Genomic DNA, 19,813 nt, shown 5'->3' with positions numbered 1-19,813 from the left:
AGATAAAAACCGAGTAACTTCACTGTTAAGTTTCTCGGGAACCAGGGGGTCACTGGAGCTGGAAATAGCGGTGTTTGGCTCTCTACTCTTATTTTTCAAAGAAACAAATGCAGCCCAAGATTTGCCTTTACTATGGTCGGGTTAGTTTAAGGGAGACAATTTGATTGTTTGCAAAAGGGTTTATTATTGTCCTGCTATTTGGGATTACACCTTTAAGGCTCCAGCTATTTATTGCTGCTGGTAAAGGAGAACTGTAGCATATATGAAGTTAAGACTCCTATGAACTAGAGGAGGAGGGGCCAGCTCCAGTCCTCAAGGGCCACCAATAGGTCAGGTTTTTAAGGATATTCCGGCTTCAGCACAGGTGGCACAGTCAAAGACTCAGCCACCTGTGCTGAAGCAGGGATATCCGTAAAAAACCTGACCTATTGGTGGCCCTTGAGGACTGGAGTTGGCCATCCTTGCTCTAGAGGGAGCAATGCAGTGCTGAAATACACCAGAGGGTTCACTTTCCTGTAAACGATCCTTCCATGACTGAAAAGGTACAGGGTACTTTGAGATCCTATTACAAATAAAAATTTGTTATTGCAGCTCTAAAGCCTAGAGTCCCTACCCTGTAGTTTTCTTTTATCCGCCATGTTTCCTTCTAGAGATGGGATCTCTTCATACTTTAAAAAAGGCAGGATACTGAAAAACAGAAAACATATCCTATTATCAAGTGCTGTAACCTTACCAAAGATCAGATACTGCTCTGTATACTGAAGATAGAATTTTAATTCTATAGTTTTATTGCACTTGTGTGAACTGTGCCACAAAACAAGAAAATAAATCCCATGTCCATATGTATTAATTTGAGATTAAATACTTGCAATGTCCAGATTCATTTGCATACTGTTATTTTATCTTAAGCAGCCACGCCTACCCAGTTTTAACCCTTTGAGTGCCCCAGGACAGTCACTACGGGACCTCATGACGCAGTGACTATGTCATGCTCAAAGGGTTTCTTTTTTCCCCCCCGGGTTAGCTCGTGTCCTGCGTTCCCGACGAGCGCAGGACGCGATCTTACCAGTGAGAAAAATGGAGGATCCCTCCTCTTCCGTTTCCTCCCGAAGTGGGCCGCAGTCACGTGACGAAGTGTTGGAGGGGCTGTGGTACTTTGGCCCCACGACCCCAGCAGCACACAAAGGGTTAAAAGGAGATGGGTTATGCTATGCTCTATACCGCATAGGTTTGGAATCTGCAAACATAAGGTCATGCACCTGAAGAGGAATAACGGAAATCTGCTTTAGTAACTGAACCTGTATTTCTTTTGGCTGCTCAGCCTTTACCTTTCCTCCCGCTTCACAGAAGCCAAGTCAACCCAGTGAATGGAACGTCTAAGACCGGAGGAACGCCAGATGATAGCCTAACAAAAAAAAAGGGAGAGAATAATCCCACTTGGCTTCACATTCCACAAGAACTGGACCTTGCTTGTGACCGACGAGGGAGCCTGACGAATCTAAAGACCTGCTGCAAAAAGCAAAAACAAAGTGTAGATATACCTACCTACTTGGCACACAGGGTCTTAGACTTGAAGCTGCAAGCAAGAGAAAATAGCCATCAGCTCAATTCTGTGTTCTCTGCAATGTGTTACTGGCCCCTTATTGGAAACAGCATTGTGGTGATCTGAAGCCAAAATAACATAGTATTTAAACATACTATTTTTAGTTCTCCAACTGCAAAAAGTGGCAACTACAAACTAAAGAACGAAAGGTCTTAAATAGCTGCTGCTTTTTTTGCATTCAGCGTCATAGAAAAATAATTGCCTTGAGATATTGGTTCAACCAGACAAGAAGATAAAGAAAACCCCTGACAGTTAAACTATTTGTTCTGAATATTAGGAGGATTAAAGCGCATTGCTCTGCAAAAAGTTGCAAACTCTTCTAGCAGGTAAAAGGCCTGCACACTTTCTATTCTGGAAAAAATGAAAGAACGGAAATAGATTTGTTTCTGAATATCATTAAAACAAAACATATCACTAAATATATGCAGAAATGGAAATGTTACACCTTGCTCACCTTTTGTCGTGTCTCAAGGTTCATGAAAAGTAGTTCTCCCAAGTGCATTGGTACACAGTCTACCTGAGCAAAAATAGAACAGAGAAACCCTATAATTATTAGAAACCGCTAATAGGGGTTATGCAAAAGCAGCACTTAATATTTCTATTTGACAGGGAAAAATGAAATGAAAAAGCCAACATTTTAACATGAATGTTCTCTAATCGATTAATGCAACAGACCCCATTACTGCAATGTTTATTACTGAACATTGAATTTGAACCACCACTATTCAGGCCCCCAACAGGAGAACTAAAAGGAACAACTGCAGTCACATTAGTAGGGCCTATTTGGATATCACATTAAATATTTTGGAGTGTTTACATCCAAACCCTTTCCCCCCATCAAAACAAATCTGGTATAGCACATGTGCAGCTTTTAGCAAACTACACATCAAAAACAGATTTTGCACCATGTAAAATGTCACCTAATCAAAACCACCATTTAAACAACTACTGTTGCTGGGAGAGGGAACGTGGAAAAATATTTTAAATAAGTTTTTTCATATGCAAAAATTACTGAGCAAGCAGTTCTATTATTAGCCAGTCTTAACTGTCTTAATTAATTCACTGCCAATTGCTCACAAAAGAATAATAAAGATGTATAAAACTTGGGTCTCTGATTAAAGGCTAAAAGACTGAGCAGGACATGTGGCTCTGTGAACACACTACACAGCAGAGCTCTCAATGTCCTCGTTGAACAGCTACCTTGAAACCTACAATATATGTAATCGCATAAATCTCTAGAAAACAACGTGGAGGAAAGGATACTGTGCAGGTGAACAACTGAAGCGTTTTCAAATATTAATACAAAACTATGACCGTGAGAAGAACGCATGATTAACCTACAGTAGGTGACAGGCCAGAAGAGTACAGTTTTGGCCATAAAAACACCGAAGTCTTACCAAGAGGTGGAGGAAACCAACTTACATTACTTTAAAAGTTACTTAAAGTAACTTAATCCACTTTTCTAAAAAAAAAAAAAAAATATGTAATCACAAACGTCTGGTTTAAACATTTTGCGTAACTTATAGGATAACCACTTCATTACTCTGCCTGCGGTCCAACTGTTTTTCATGTAGTACAGTTATAAGTATATCTGAATATTAAGCACTATAATAGAGGTAGATTAAAGCAGCAATCTGTGGAACCCACTAGATCATGAGATATTACTACTCCTTTTGTCTGGAGGGAGGAGAGCATTGAAGCTTTCTACTGGTGACCTGGCAGCCAAGTTTGTTGTGTGTCAAAGACCGGCACAGAAAAAACGACATATCTCGCGAAACGGAGTCACCCAACATAACATCGGGGAAGAATATGTCAGCTCCAGTGCACAGATTCAGGTAAGCTTTGAAAACTATTTTTGTTTGGGGGGGTGGGAGGAATGGCTGGTTGCGGAGAAGGGAACATTACTGTTAAAAAAAAAAAAAATCAACACACACACACACACACAAAAGTGCTTAGTCCCTCACTTGCCTACACGAGAATCTGTCAGGTCCTATTTAAGACTTGTAAAATAGATACAGTGATCCCGGAAATAAATTTCTTAGCATGTATCAATTCCCCCACCATTTCTCATACAAAAGAGTCTTGTTATATCACACAAACATATATACAGGTTAATTTAGGAAGAGCTTGTATTTTGCTAAATAGCATAATTAACTTCAATATAATTACATTTAGTTTAAAAGAGGGACATTAACCAAAATATCAACAAATTACCTGCAAAGTGAAATGCAAGAGAATTGTTAAAATAAAAGATTCCCAAATTAGATTTTGGTCTCAAAAGCAGTACTTGGACACTTTGTGCCAAAACTACATTTTGTCTTTTCCGCTGAATCCTGTGCCATTTCTGCATCTACAGTAAAAAACTGTAGGTACCATTGCATAGCACAAACATTCCAGCCAAATTCTGGCCTGCTCCCCAAACATTGGAACAGTTGGTCAAAATGATTCTCAGTCTAAAGAGAGAGAGAGAGAAAAAAAAAGGAAGGTCTGCCAGCTTCCCAACAACACTAATCACAAGGCAAAGTCCAGCAGACAAAGTGCCCACTAGACACTTCATTAATGATAGGACTGCAATTCCAGCTCAACACGTCAACTTTCTGAAGACATCATTTAGCAAGGCTGACAAAGGCGCATACATGCTTAAAACATGCATCAATACCACAATAACCAAATCAGAGGTGCAATATTATTAAACAGAGAAAATGCACATCTTGGTGCGTGACAATTTGTGAGAGGATCCACACCACCTATGGCCCTATTATCCTTTCCAATTAATTACTGATTATAACCAAGATCTGTTACTGTACATTTCAACAACAACAAAAAAATGTCCAAATAATGCATACCATCAGAATAAATATAACTGCTGCCTAAACCTTTGTGGTAATCGAGATACACAATGGGCTCATGGATTGGTGTCACAATGCAAATCTGATTTGGACTGTGACCAGGGTTAAAATCTGTCACATACATTTTGGTTTGCGGTGCAATAAGGAATTTATGTTTAAGTACCATAACATCAATTCAGATCTTATAAATAAAAAGGGTAGGCATTTACATGTTGTTCCCAAGGGTTACACTTTCTGGTGGTTGCATCAATGCAAGAAATCCCTTTCACAAGATGCTGCTACCTTCTGGAAACATGTTTACAAATAAAAGAAACAGCAAGACAGTATCTCACCATCTCAAACTGTACTTGAACTGTAAAGACAATCATACTACTGATAGCATAGAAGATGCAGACGGTGCTGCCCTTTATTCTAGAAGAACCTTTACCCATCAGATTAAAGTAGTAATATTCTAACAAGTATATTTCTTCCCCAAATCATATCAATAAGGAGAGAGCGTATTTGGCAAACATCTAGTGAAAACTAAAACTAAACTGACAATGTTTACCCAACTTCAATTTATATTCAAAGAGACTTGTAACAAACTGCCGTCAAATATTTTGCTGGTACACTCAGATTTAAAAATTGGAGACAAAACCACCTAAAACCATAAATATCATCATTGCTTATAGCACCTTCAACATATGGAAATGAAAAGGCAATGTTGTGACAGGTCTTTCTGCAGGGAACATCCTAATCCACGCACCATTCCAAAAGGATTACCTTCGATACCCACCTACTTATACTGTACTCTGACCTCATCTATCCTTATGAAAGATTACCAGGCTAACAACTATATCATATTTTGTAGGCAACCATATTTTATTACTTAAACTGGCACACCTGAATGTTTGTAACGTAACCATTATATTGGCAACACAATACGAGCGCCTGCTGAACCTCATCAAAAAAAACGTCACCTGTTAACTATACAACACATCAGCTGCACCTGCATACCTTTCTCGTGCAAGAATAGCAATAAGCAACAGAGATGTCTGCATCCTCAGTTTACCTCAATGTATATGCGATAGACACATAGGAACGTGTGTGGTAGAAAACAACACATCTTTCAAGTGATGGTCAGCGCCAGCCAGACATGAAAATCGACCAACTATGGAAAAAAAGAGCACAACATAGAACACAAACCTCAACAAATGACAGCATCGCTACTACGCTTATCTTAAATGTGCACCAGCCCATGTACAAATAGCACATATGCGAAATCCACCAATGGAGACAATTGCTTTGACTACCACAAATACAGGTAATTATGGTATATAGTGCTTCCCTTTCGATTTACCTTAGGTTTACATTTTTTGCCGTTACAGCGAGGTAAACACAAAAAGGCCTGCTCCATCCCATCTCCGCACATGGGACTTTCAAGACACTCTCTATAATGCCAATTCTCACCATGGGATATTACATCTGGAGCCAGCATCACTACACTTGCCATTATGAACATATGAAACCTATAAGCCTTGGAGGACCATTTCTCCTACACCTGAGAACAGAACAAGTGAAAAAGAAGTAAAAATCTACACTTAACGTGAATTTTAGCACTTACTAAAACACAGGGGGGGGGGGGGGGGGAATACAATGTAGTAAAAAAACAAAACATTCCTATGTAGAAGATGAAGAGAATTTCCATACACACCCCTCACTGCCACTGCATGATATTGATGCATACTATGACTTCTCCCTGCATTTTAACCATGCTCAGACTGACTCTCTCCCCACCACCCCTCATCACACCCTCCCATCCCCACTTGGAGACCCCTCTCAGCACCCATAGCACCCTCTCCATATGCCGGGGGGGCTTGCATAGCTGTGCAACACCCGCCAGCCTCCACAGCCACCCCCTCCCCTTCATCACAGCAGGCAGACATGGTCCGGCTCAGAGAGAAAGAGGCAAAGAAGAAGCTCTCACCGCCCCCAGAACGATGGAGAAAGGTGGGGGGGAAGCCGCTTCCGGTTTGAGGGTTGTTTGGTATTTATTTTTCCAACGTTATTGTTTGTTTTTTTGACCAGGGATATTCTGAGCGCTCGTCTCCAGAGGAGGGGCGAGGTAACGGGTTGTTTCGTTGCATAGGCTTTTGGGGGGGGCTTGTTTATTGCCTCTTTCGCTCTCCGTCCACAGCTCGGTGGGATCCAAAATGGCGGCGGGCTCGGCCTCCCCCTCTCTCTCTCTCTCTCTCTCTTGCTCTCTTTCCCTGTCTTTCAGTCTCCTCCGCGGAGGCACCGAGGCACGCCCCCTCCACACGTGCTCCGCGCCGCTACTGGCCGGCTAAAACGTCAATCAATCTGACACCGCGCGCGGATTGGTCAGCACCGAAGTCAGTCACTAAAGCTCCCCTTCTTGTAATTTTCTATTGGATGAATGCTCGCGGTTGAAGGCGTGCGCCGTTGGACAACAAAGTGCCAATCAAAGTAATGGTTAAAGAGAGCGTGAGATAGGCGGGACTTGCAAAGGTCAATTTACCTAGCTATTGGGTAAAGCTGCCGTCAATCCACGAAAGAGGGGAGCGGAAAGCGCAGGGGATTTGATAACGCACACGTCAATCGCAGTGTACACGAGAAGGAAGCGCAATGTGATTGGCGGGGCGGGGATACAGCCATCACCGGGGATACCGAGGTGAAAAGGCGCCTGTTGAGAGTAGACAGCATCATAGGAAGGGCGGGACATGAGCACGGATAGGCCGAAGATGAAAGTCAATCACACACGTCGCGCTGCTATTGGGCACACCGGGGTTTACCTACTGATACAAAACATTCCGTGCAAGGAAAGGCAGACATTGGGATGTCATGTTCATTGGCGGGATACCTGCCACTATACAGCTCTCGGGGCAACTGATTGGTGGACAGGTGACATGAGTAGCACAATCCCGCCTTCTGTTAACCTTTTCAGTGCTGTAGATAATTGTGGCAGTGAAGGGTCAGCACTATTGCACTTGAGCAATAGATAAAAACAAATATGCAGCTACTGGCTGTCTCACGGGGTGTTATTAGCAGTCTCTCACAGGCACAGCAGACTTTGCTTTAAGAAATGTGACGCTATTAATTGCAGCAATTAGCAGGCACTGCTGCCCTGTCACCGCTCGGGCACTGAGCTTTAGCTGAAGATTGGCATGTAAAGATTGTCAGGTTCGAGGGGTCGTTTGGGAAAGAGACGAACCAGAGCCAGATTCCAAGTGAAAACACAGGGACAGACAAACCATGAGTAAGTGATCACCCTTATAGTGACAGCGACGTTGCGTCAAAACAAATGCATTGCCGCCGTCACGTGCGCTTATAGTAAGCGCGGCGCGGTGTGACGGCTTGGTCGCAATCGCTGAAAGTTCTCAATTTGATTTTTCCAGCAAACGCAGCCTGACGTCACCATCGCTATAAGCGCGGCCTTACACTTTAACAGGGTCTCGGATAAAGTGACAGTACTTTGTTTCCAGTAATTGCTATTTTTTGGGGGGAGGTGGGGGGGGGGGGGGGCGCAGAACCTCTAACTGTTGATTGTTGGGCCTCGGATTTTGACATCTCTGGCACTGATGTGTTTGGGTTACATTGTGAGACACTTTTTATACCTGTGATTAGCAGGTCTTCTCAGTCAATCCTAGAGTGATGTTATGGGATTAACCAAACATATGCTGTCATCTTAGTTTACTTAAAATAAATTACATACATACCTCTAATCCAGCCTATTTATCCTTGGTCTAAATAAATTGTACTGCCATTAGTCAGTCAAGGGAGAGAAGGGGGAAGAAGAAAAAAAATAAAAAGAACCCTCCACACACACCCCCAACCATGATTTAAAGTCTGAATTAAAAAGTCTCAAAGAAAATAGAAAAAAGGTCTTCATTTATTTTTTTTCAACACTTGATGTAATGTATATATTTATTGCACCTAATGGTCAACTACATTCGTAGGAGTTGCTAAAACATGTTGCCTGCTATTTGGGACTGGTCATTGAACTTTCAGTTTTTAGTTTGATTTTGTTTGTAAGAAAGATCTATGCCTGATCACTCCGATGCTTTTTGCAAGCAAATATTCCATCCATTCTCAGTGGCAATGTTATTATTTCTGAATTACATTATGGGAAAGTAATAGTTGTGTTTTAATGTGAAAAAGGTGCAGTCTGATCCCTTGAAAATAAATGAGATGTTTGCATAAATGTCCTGTATTTCTAGTCTGCAGTAAGTACATCATTTGTGACAAAGAAAAATGGGATAAACTATTTTTCATGATGGTATATTTATACCAAGCTGATAACTGATATGTTATTACATTAATTGTGTAGCAAGTGCTACATTTAATTGCAATTAATACACTGCTGCATATTTCACAAAAAACACTTTTAATCAGCATGTTCCATGTTTGTTTGTACAAACAAATCTAAAATATACATATACATCAGTGCCCAAAATGAGAACAGTCTCAACCCACTAAAAACTAAAGTGCATTCACACTGTCTCATATATAAAAGATAATATTGAGTCGTCCCACTGGATGCCAAGACGTAAAGAACTACTGATGTGGTCCTGGTTTAAAGATTCCTAACCACATGCTTACTCTCTGGTAGGCGTTTACAAAAACCAAGGCGTTTGGCAGTTCCTTAGGGCTTAAATTCACATGGTCACAGTAGTCATATCTCCCCCCACAGACATGCAAGAGGGTCAGAACTACACAGCAGCGGAGAAAATTGTGTTCATCTTGGAGTCCATTATTTATTTTTTTTACGCCACTTTCATGACCAAATCTTTCCTTGGTTTCCACATCACTCTCTGGTTTACAGTGTGTCCGTTTTCAAATTTTCCAGCGGTATCTCTAATATGCATATTTAATTGTACCATCTTGCTGAATGGGAACCAGGCCGTATAGTCAATAGTTGGACGAGATGAAACTTTGCATCACTGAGTCATGGTCCCGCTTTTCTCACTCTTCACTTTGAGAAATTCTGCCATGCTGGAAAAATATTTCTGGTTCGCTTCACCCACTTTCTTTTCTGCAGCATGTGGATTAACAATCTCCAGACCCTATGAACAAACATTACAATGATCTTTTTAGTGTGTGCGCACGCATCCTAAAGCGACAAATCAGATTGTTCTGCCCAATTTGTAAGAACTTCTGTGGCCTATATGCACACTGTTAGGCGATAATAATATTAGATATCATGATTGATATTTTATTGCTAATTGAAAAACCAAAATGTCTCAACCCTTTCCTCTTCCCTGTCTGACACATGGTAATCTCCTACAAACAGCAGGATTCTTTGAGCACCTTTACATGCTACAGCGTTGTCAGCGCTCCCAGCCCTTCATTTAACCTTCTATTTATTTACGTTCTACAGGGTATTGATACTGTATAGAACATTTGAAAGCCTGTAGTACTTCATTTACAATATATAGTGTCAAATTATGGTAATCTCAATAAAAGAAATCCAAATTAAAACAGTTCTGATTTGCAGAATCTGGCTGCTATTTTTAGTGCGGTGACGTGCCAGTTAAACATTTTCTTCCATCCCTAGTTGATCTTGAAAACAGCAGTAAAATGGAAACGAAACTACACTGCTCGTCTAATACAGAGTAGCAAATAGACAGTCAACGTCAGTCCCTCAATGACCATTACAACATATTTGACTAAAGGCCTCATCCAAATGTACATCTATTGGGCTGCTGAACGTCTAAATCTCACCTGAAGAGGAGTGAAGGCAACGCTGGATGCAGTACCAGAAGTGCGATCTCGAACAGTGGATTTCCCTCCATACACCACACTTTGTTTTTGCAGTGTGCGCTGTAGGAATAAGTGGCAAAACAATTGGAGATGAACACAAGCTTTTTTGTACTAGTATGGTGACACACTAATCGTATGGTCACCTGACAGATCTCTAAAAATTAAAAAAAGAACTTTGGATATTACTGAACAAGGATTTAAAAACTAGGCATGATAAAGAAGCTGAATAGTTATTCACAGCTCTCCATTTCCCTTGTTAAAAGCTATGCAAGACGTTACACTGCGCTGGTGGTAAACATTCTAGAATATTGGTCTACATTTTATTTTACCAATATAATAGAGATCACAAAGATCAAACGGTATTGGAGTTATGGCAGTTAATGCCGATGAAGCTATGACACCCATCAGAGCTTCAACAATTCCTCCCCCCTTGTCTTAAAGTTATAGTTCAGACACATACAACTGTGTTACTGCATATGCAGAAAGTATTTGTTTAAAAAAAAAAAAAAAAAAAAAAAAAGCACTGTCCAAGTTTGAGGAAAAATGTTCGCACCTATTTTTTTGTCCATTAAATACTTTAACCTACTTTTAACCATATTTCCTGTGTTCCACTACGCCCTCCCCATTACTTTTTGTTTGCAGTTGCTTTGCAAGTTATTTTCACCTTCCCCATAACTCTTCTCCCCTAAACATTTGCCCATACATTGCATCACTATCTCCATACCCCTCAATAAAAGACATTCGCAAATATTCTTCCTACCTCCTCTCACTATTTCTTCTTGCACCTGGTGATCGCTTTCCTCGAATGAACACTCCCACACTCCCACACTCCCACACTCCCACACTCCCACACTCCCACACTCCCACACTCCCACACTCCCACACTCCCCGCCATTACGATAGTTGTAATTCAAGTTTAGGCGACGTCACTGGCTACAAGGCCAGTGATGTCATAAAAGGGGAAGGCAGAGGGACAGAGAAGCTCTCCGATTGGCCACAAAGAGACGGTCGCCAAAAACCAAACAAAAAAACAAACAGTGACTACCAGATTTTTGGTAGTGAGGTCGCTTGGTCGCGCCGCGTGCACTATAAGCGCAGACGACATCGACAATGCATTATTAAGGGCGATAACCCTGCTTAATATCCATTCCCTGCCTTCCCCCTGTGCCCTCTGAAATGTCAGACTAACAGTGCTCTTGCTCTGTACTACCCATTCTGCTCTTGCACTTTTCATCTCTCTTTACTGTAACTGAAACCTGGCTCTCACAACATGACTGCCGTGGAGGCGGTCTGCCACGGTGGTCTCACCACAATGCCCGGGGGTGGTTGGGTAGATCTCCTCAGTTCTTATTGCCGCTATCAGCTCCTCTGTCCCCATCAGTTTAATGCTCTTTCTTTGAGGTTCATGCTGTCCAGCTTTTCTTTGCCTTCTCCGAATGTGGCTGTCATCTACCAACCGCCTACCTATACCTTCTTTTTCAGGCATGAAATTATTGCTTTCCCCAATCTTTTAGTATGGAACCTCAAGTGTCACATTGACCATCCCTCAGTCTCCTGGACATTCCTCCTTATTCTAACCTCATTTTAGACTCAATAAATAATGGTAATCCCTGAGGCTGTTGGACTCATTCCATACATGGTTTTTCCAAAAAACTGTTCCCCTTCTGATTTATCTAGCTCACCTCTTCCACTTTGAGCATCCACTCTCACTTCTCCTAGTTACCCCAAGGACCTTAGTTTTACAGACCTCTGCCATGAATTCTAACTGCTTCACTTCTTCCTCAACCGGATGATTTTCTCAAATATTACAACTTTACACTCCTCCCTTGACCAATCTGCCCCTTTTCATCTGTCACACCTGTCCCTTTAACCAATGGCCTTAGCTAAATTAACGAACACGCTTTCTTTGCACTATTCTTGGAATGCCTCTGGAAGACACAATCGTACTCATGCTGGTTTAATAGACCATACATTTCTTCCTACTAATTACTCACAAATCCAGTTTACATTGTCTTCTCTGTATCACCTCCCATTTCACTTCCCCCCCCCCCCCCCCCTCAGCCTTTCCTGACCACCTTAAAAACAGCAATGTGGATGCTATCCAAAGATCACTTGTGTCCCTTCCTTGACTCTGCTTATACCCGAACCTCCCCGGTTACAAAATTGAACGTTTCCAAGCTGCACTTCTCCCTCTACAACTTTCCGTTTCGAGCACATTCCCTCACAAGATCTTTTGCTCCTATTCTCATCCCCATATCGTTAAGCCCTCCCTATCCTCTGGCACCGTCACCTTGTCTTTTATGCAACACACACACACACTTGTGAGGCCAGAAACAGAACTGCAACATACACCCCCAATAAATAGCAGAGAATTGGTTGAGTAAACGGATGGCTTTTGGACTGGAGATGCTTTTTTTCCTATTTAGTTTATGCTTTTCTACAGGGTGCCCGAACTGTTTTACCTGTAACGTTTTGGAGATCCGGGCCTTGGTAGCTTCATTGACTTGAGCTTGCCGGATTCGGCCACTTCCAGACTTCCCGAGATGCCCCAAGCTGAAGCCCAAATCTTCCTGATACGCATCTTCTTCAATCTGAAGGGAAAGAGAAAATATTCTAGAAACACAGAAGCTTCAGTTTTCTTCTCCGTAGCTTCCATTGACCACTTCTCGGTCACATGGCGCTCCTAGTCTATGGCTTACAGCAACTACTTCCTTGGGTCACATGTCTCTCCGTCCTCGGAGTAAGATATTTGTGACGACATTGAGACAACAAGCATCTCATGTAGGAAGTTGCTTTTAAGTAACCAGAATCGGCACCAGCATGTGATGGTAATCGGCGGGAGCGGCTGTTATAATCCAATGTATCTCTTCCTCAACCTCTAGCTCATTTGGACGTCAACACTAGGGTTTACCAAGATCGGATACTGGTATTGGAACTCGTCCCTGGCAGATAATGAAAGGGACTTGAATAGCGTTAACGGTGGATCAAGCTTGGATATCCCACGCAAAATGTTCTGAAAACAAACCTCGCCGAAGCTCATCCGGTTGGCCTGCTTGCGGATCTCTGTTAGCCCAAGGCGCTCCTTCATTTTTCGGTACCTGCAGAAGGCAAAGCAGGACACCATTATCGCTTATTTGTAAGGCGCCAACATATTCTGCAGCGCAGTACAATGGGGGTACAGAGATTTGATCATTACACAAACAGCGTTGTACAAATAAGGACAAACATGCGCAGATCCAAAAGGTAATAAGTAACCACCAGTTTGCGCAAATAGTCCCAAGTACATTGTGGCAGTAACTAGTTTGTGCCCTCACCTGCGTCCTCCACGTTTCTTCCTCTGCCCATCAAGCGGAGCAGGAAGTGGCTTCACTTGTTTGACTGGAGGGGGTTCCTGCCACTTGTCAAACTTTCTTTCAATCTCCTCTTTCAGGTCATAACCAACCTGTGGGGTGAAACAAAAGCAGAAATCATAGCAGTGGCCTTTAAAAGCGAACACCAGTTTATATACATGTATATTGAGAAGGAAAGTATAAAACCATTACTGCTGCAAGACGGACCTTTCCTTCCACACTCTCGTGAAAACTATCCACGCGCGCGGCCAAAGTGCATTTTGCAGAGACCAGTCGTGCTGCCTTTCGATGCAAGTCCTAGAGGGGAACAAAGCAGTTTCGGGACTGATCGGTATCAACAGAAGGTTTAAAAATAAAAATGTATCAAGCAAAGCGATCCTCAGACTTACTGATGGCAAGGTTTGGACTATGTCGCTGTAATAGATGTAGCCTGTGTGAGGCAGCACGGAGGTGCTGGAGAAACCAGATAATGTTTTTCTCTGAGCTCCCAAGAGCATGACATTACAAGCCGGCATCTTTGAGAGGTTTGTGAGGCCGCCGGCAACCCCTGTTAGGAAAACAAAGTCAGCCAGCTGTTACATCACTGAAAATGGTTAGCATCCACTATGGAAACACTACTAACAGCACGTTAGGCAAAAACAAAATATTCTAGGAAAGAAATGTGAAGAAAAATTACTTATGTTTTTAGAGTTTGAAAAATAAAAATCTATATCTGTATCTACTTATGTTACGTAGAGAACATGGAAGAGTCGGAATAAAGTTTTCCTTCATCTATTAAAATAGTTTAACAGCAGATACCACAAAAAGCCTGGTGGACTGAAAACAGTAGGATTCAGAAGTAGTGTCTCATAATGCAAAACTTCTAGTTCCTATTTAACTATTGGTTCAGGCAAACTATTTGTTATTGGTTCAGGCTAACTATTGGTTCAGGCAATGGAGTAGCAGCACGATGGTAATGGTGTCCAAATCTGCACAAACCGCACGGTTTTAGATCATGCAGAAAACAAAAACAAGCACTACATTTCAGGGGAAGAGAAACCTCCCTTCGTCAGGTGAATACATGGGACCCACAGTATCCTTTATACACACACACACACACACACACACACACGTGTGACATCTAATTAAGATGTGAGTGGCAGAGAGATCAGGATGTTCGTACCATACAACTACCTTGCTCCAAACCCGTGGAGCATTGAGGAACTAATTTTGTTCCATGTCTGCTATAAACCACGGATTCGAATAGTAGGGAGAAAGTGCTATATACATCCTAGCTAGTGCGAGAGCAGTCAGCATCTTGTGAGAGATATGTTTAACTTTGTTGTGCGGCGTATTAAAAAGATTTTATACATTCATAAATACTGTTTCACTGGGGTTTTTGGTGGCTTTCCTCTGGATCAAAATACTGTAAATACAAAACATAGGATAAGTATCGGTAGTCTAAATTTAGCATAGGTTGAAGTTAATGGACATATGTCTCTTCAAGCTCATCTACTATATAACTATATTTGCTATTGCTTTGTTTAGACCCTACTCTTGAAGGATCGAGTGTCTATCCTAGAATTTTTAGGAGCCAGAGTTGTTAAGTGGCAGGTTCTAGCTGGCTTAATTGAAAGCAGAGTCCTGGAGCCCTCCACCTTGCTCCTTCCCCCAGCCCACTCTCCGATACATCCTTCCCATCACCCCATCCGAAGCGGTGCAGCAGTGACAGTCACTCACTGCCATGGCCGATCGCAGCACACTTCATCCTGCTTTGATGCCGTGCTAGGAACGCAGGATCAGGCGTACTGTTGCCAGCCGCAGCGTTGACTGACAGGTCAGTGAGCGCTGCAACACAGGGTCCACATTTTGGGTGCCCAGGCCAGAGTGGACTTTAAAAAACAGACTAGAGTATAAAACGATTATCCCTTACCCATGATCTTGGCCGCTGTAGAGGCCCCCACAATGATGGAGAGGTTGGGAGCAATGAAGGACATGCGGGACTCCACGTACTCGTAGATTCTGTGCTTGGACTGATTCAGCTCTAGTGCCATATCACAGGCTTCCTCAATACGCGCCAACTCATCATCAGTCAGTTGCTGTCTGCCCAGGCAAAGAAAAGATGGAGGCCAATAATAAAAAAGATCTTATTGGTGAGATTACATGCTGCTGAGATCAGATATCAGATGGGGGGCAGGGTGAACAGGACAGGATCTGAGTGGAAAGAATAAGTAAAAGCACTGGAACAAAGTATATTTCAGATATGCGGACCTACCCCTGGGTGGTGGAAGCAGTCACACTCACAACCATTATAGTTGCATTAGTCAGGATTTGCTGAAGGTTCTCGTTGTTTTTGCATTTATCTAGGCTATTTCCCAGCTCCTAGAACACAGAAAAGACGGTATCAATGTTACTCTTATTACATCTGCAGAGAACTGCACAGCATCACAAGAGGTTCTGGTCAAAGGGCGCAAAATAATACAGGTGTCTTCAGCAGCTGAAGGAAATCAATCAATATGGCGGGGGAACCGCTCCAAGACTGTAAAATGATCTTGAGATAAACAACATTTCAGGCAAGTGAATTATATAAAAGGCTCAGTCTTATGGTTGCATAGCTTGTCATTTCATAAAGATCTTAATATTTTACATTAGCAAATAGAATATGGTCATTGATGGGACTTGTCCTTAATGTATCTGTCCGTGAATGTACATGTACTGACCAAGAACAATACTCCGATGCATAATAATCACCTACCTTCACTGTTCGAATATAATCCAATGCATTTGGAACGAGGGACTCCAACTCTGGAAATCTCTTTGAGTATTTATCCCGGATAAACTTGTGAATGATATCTGAAGGAATGAAGATAGAGTTTCTAATTTCAGTGCATCTCAGACCGAGTCAGAATTACTTTTGCGACCAACATTCTATTCCTATGTGAAGACGGTGCATTCACCAGTGGTCATTACTAATATCTTGTTTAGCTAGAGGAGAAGTTTGAGAAGCAGTGCCCTAGTTCATTATTTAAACAAAAACGATTGGAGAGTTATATTTAACAAATCACTTGGCAGATGCTGGGCTTCTCCAGCCCTATGGAATATCAATTTAATAAAAAATAAATAAAAAAAAAGGACACTCCAGGTTCATATACAACAAGCTTATATGTTGCCAATGGTATGGTTACGGTATCAACAAAGTAAGGTACGTACTTAGCTCATTTTCAATCTCCACAGTCAAATTGTTTGCATCAACAATAACCTTGTACTCTGGGGCAGCTTCCACAGGGCCCATCACTGGGGATTGTTTAGGAGAAAACAAAAAAAAAATGAAAGTAATGTTAGTAAGGAAAATGCACAACCCATTCGCATCCCTCTCACAAGTAAGATTTGACGACACTGCAACTTATTCATGACCTACATTCTACCTCTAAAATACACTCAAGCTTCCATTTTATTTAAAGGGTATGTTTTTCCCTTCCTGTTCTTTAGTATGTTACATGGAACAGACAATACTCAAAACGTGTAACTCCCCTTTCAATTTATTTTCCCTTCTTAGCCCATCTGCAAAATGTCCGTATACAGCGCAGGCACCATGATTCTCTCTATTGCGGCTTCAGACACCATTAGATGATGGCTCATGATTTCCTCCCTATCCTTTAAAAAAAAAAACACAATAAGAAGTTATATACCTTCAGATGCCTTTGGCTGCTTTTTGACATATTCTTCAATCTTCTCCAGGATTTCTGCAAACTTAAAAGACACAAAACAAACTGATAAGTCATTGACTTTCTGGAGAGATCTAGTATTCCAAAAAGGAGGCTAAAGCACAGGCTGATCAGTACTAAAAAGGTTTGCAGCACGTACGTAAATGTAATATAAAAGCAGCAGACTATGACTGCACATGCATCACGTGCCTCAACTCACCATTACAGGATTGAGACCCCAAAAACCTTACAGGTGCCTTCTAATTCTCTTCACAACATTAATAGAAACACAGAAGTGAAATGAAGACCTTTCCCCTTTTGTTATTGCTGGTTGGATGGGTGAACAAAACAAATGGTATAAATACATTTTATTTTAAAGAAACGGTGGAACACGGGCAGTGTACAGATATTCAACACAATTATACAGTGCACAATGTTCATTTTCATGGCAGGAAGGTTAACGTTTAGCATTCCAAAATGCCTATATTAATAGCCCCAAACATAAGCGATTAAAAACACAATTGATTCTTAGCAGGAGAAAGGTGGCAGAGCCAAAACTTGGCAGGGATAAAATAAGAGATTGAGGGGAGAAAAATAAATAATGATAAGAAGGTTCAACTTAATCTCTATTACGTTTTCTGAATACGGCATATTTACAGCTCGAGGCGGCATCTGTCTAGTGATTACTAGTATAACGGACCCATAACCTAGACTCACAATTTTACTGTCCCAAAGCTTAGCAATACTTTTCACAGATTCTGCATTCAGATCCACTTGCATCTCCTCCTGCACTTCTTCAATGGTCTCCAAATCATCTTCATCTATGAAGTTCTCTTCCGCTGCCTCCTCCAGGTCAGCCAGCAACTCATCCGCCAAAGACATTTTTCAAGGCTGAATAAGAGGGTGGATTATAGAACCATGACAAACTTGTGGAGATAACAGACATTAGCATCTTCATTTTGTTACTGTAGCAATATCATAAGCCAAGAAAGTACAACACAGTGAATTATTAGGAACAGATATTCACCCATGAAGGCAAGGTTTACATTTACTAATTTAAACATTATACCAACTAAGGGAACAGATTCACCTACATTCCTTAAGCACTTCTGAATAGGAGGACATGGAGGGGGCTCATCCACATTATTATTTAAATTTTTTCATTACAAATTAAAATGCAAAGCCATTTTATCACCAATACTTTGATATGCAGAATATATGGGTGTAAAATGGTAGAATGTCTCTGATATGCCATTGTACTATAAGCACTTGAATGCCAGAGTCCTGGACTCAATAATAATAATAAAAGCATGTTTTGTATAGCGCTTTACAGAGACATTTTGCAGGCACAGGTCCCCGCCCCGTGGAGCTTACAATCTATGTTTTGGTGCCTGAGGCACAGGGAGATAAAGTGACTTGCCCAAGGTCACAATGAGCCGACACCGGGAATTGAACCAGGCTCCCCTGCTACAAACTCTCAGTGTCACTCAGTGTGTTTTACTCACTGAGCCACTCCCTCTCAAGGGGTTAATAGATTACATTAATCTCCTATTCCCACATCATGGGGTGGGTTATAAATACCATCTGAAATAGCATTCATGGACAGAAAGAATTGGTTACCTATCACACTAAATCATCCCATAGTGGTCCAACACAACTGCAATACCGGGAACATACAATTCATACTATAATGCATGAGATCAGAGAATCAATAAAACTACATATAAATGATCAGGGACACACTAACCCAAGGGTGCTCAACTCCAATCCTCAATACCCCCCCCCCCCCTTTACAGGCCAGGTTTTCAGGATGTCCCTGCTCAGCACAGGTGGCTCTGTCTTCAACTGAGCCGCTGATTGAGCCGCTGATTGAACCAGCTGTGCAGAAGCAGGCATATCCTGAAAACCTGGCCTGTTGGGAGGCTTGAGGCCTGGAGTTAGGCACCCCTGCACTAACCAAGTCCTTGATACGTGGTGATCATATGTAGCCCTCACTGACATAGCACACAGGTATAGACGTAGTTTGCTGTAGAACAAGTTTAGATTTGTGATTGGTTGCCCTGTGAAAGTATTATAACCCAATTCCTCGTAGATCACATTACCGCACACAGAGCGGTGGGGACCTCACAGGCCCCTTCATGTTACACTGCCCGAGGTTTAACTCTGCACACATTACTATAAGACAGAGCCCCTCTCCCTCCGCCTTTCTACTCTGACACCCCCCCCCCCCCCTTTCTGCTCTGACACTAACACCCCCCCCTTTCTGCTCTGACACTAACACCCCCCCCCCTTTCTGCCCTGACACTAACACCCCCCCCTTTCTGCTCTGACACTAACACCCCCCCCCCTTTCTGCTCTGACACTAACACCCCCCATCCCATCCCGCAGTGCGGAGAATTAAAACCTCACATTAAACAGAGCAGATACAGGGACCGAAACCAAGAAACAACAGCACCCTCCTCACACTGCGCCAGATCGAGCAGCAGCGCACAGAGATGATGTCACTTCCCAAACAACAACACCGCGACCACATCACATCCTCATGTTTCCCCAGCCTACTTTTATCCC

General features: G+C 42.1%; 2 protein-coding genes across 9 annotated transcripts in view; both read right to left on the bottom strand.

Annotated features, from left to right (window-relative positions):
* CNOT3 (CCR4-NOT transcription complex subunit 3) overlaps positions 1-6,732 on the bottom strand; it is a 33,394-nt gene extending 26,662 nt beyond the window's left edge. Inside the window, exons 1-5 of one of the 7 annotated variants that reach the window (XM_075605493.1) lie at positions 6,419-6,732; positions 5,504-5,602; positions 2,058-2,120; positions 1,329-1,405; positions 614-687 (exon numbers count right to left, since the gene is read on the bottom strand). In XM_075605493.1, coding sequence (XP_075461608.1) covers positions 614-687; positions 1,329-1,405; positions 2,058-2,120; positions 5,504-5,557 — 268 coding nt within the window. In that variant the 5' untranslated portion in view covers positions 5,558-5,602; positions 6,419-6,732. Of the gene's footprint in view, positions 1-613; positions 688-1,328; positions 1,406-1,545; positions 1,666-2,057; positions 2,121-5,503; positions 5,603-6,418 lie in introns of those variants that run through there. The other 6 variants (XM_075605498.1, XM_075605499.1, XM_075605496.1 and 3 more) reach the window with 6 other exon arrangements.
* A 2,087-nt stretch (positions 6,733-8,819) lies between these two features.
* PRPF31 (pre-mRNA processing factor 31) lies at positions 8,820-19,812 on the bottom strand. 2 transcript variants are annotated; one of them, XM_075605487.1, is made up of 14 exons: positions 19,655-19,812; positions 17,963-18,136; positions 17,231-17,291; positions 16,752-16,835; positions 16,297-16,394; positions 15,817-15,923; positions 15,475-15,644; positions 13,952-14,109; positions 13,755-13,859; positions 13,527-13,654; positions 13,238-13,310; positions 12,675-12,803; positions 10,174-10,272; positions 8,820-9,515 (listed from the first exon to the last, which is right to left on the bottom strand). In XM_075605487.1, exons 2-14 carry the CDS (start codon positions 18,125-18,127, stop codon positions 9,390-9,392), a joined length of 1,503 nt encoding a protein of 500 aa, XP_075461602.1. In that variant the 5' UTR covers positions 18,128-18,136; positions 19,655-19,812; the 3' UTR covers positions 8,820-9,389. The 2 variants fall into 2 exon arrangements, with proteins under 2 accessions (XP_075461602.1, XP_075461603.1); XM_075605488.1 differs by having other exon boundaries at positions 13,770-13,859.
* Position 19,813: the final 1 nt, after the last annotated feature.

The sequence above is a fragment of the Ascaphus truei genome, chromosome 6 (assembly GCF_040206685.1).
Source record: "Ascaphus truei isolate aAscTru1 chromosome 6, aAscTru1.hap1, whole genome shotgun sequence".
NCBI lineage: Eukaryota > Metazoa > Chordata > Amphibia > Anura > Ascaphidae > Ascaphus > Ascaphus truei.
The sequence above is the reverse complement of the archived record's forward strand: the minus strand, read 5'-3'. Positions and strand labels throughout refer to the sequence as shown.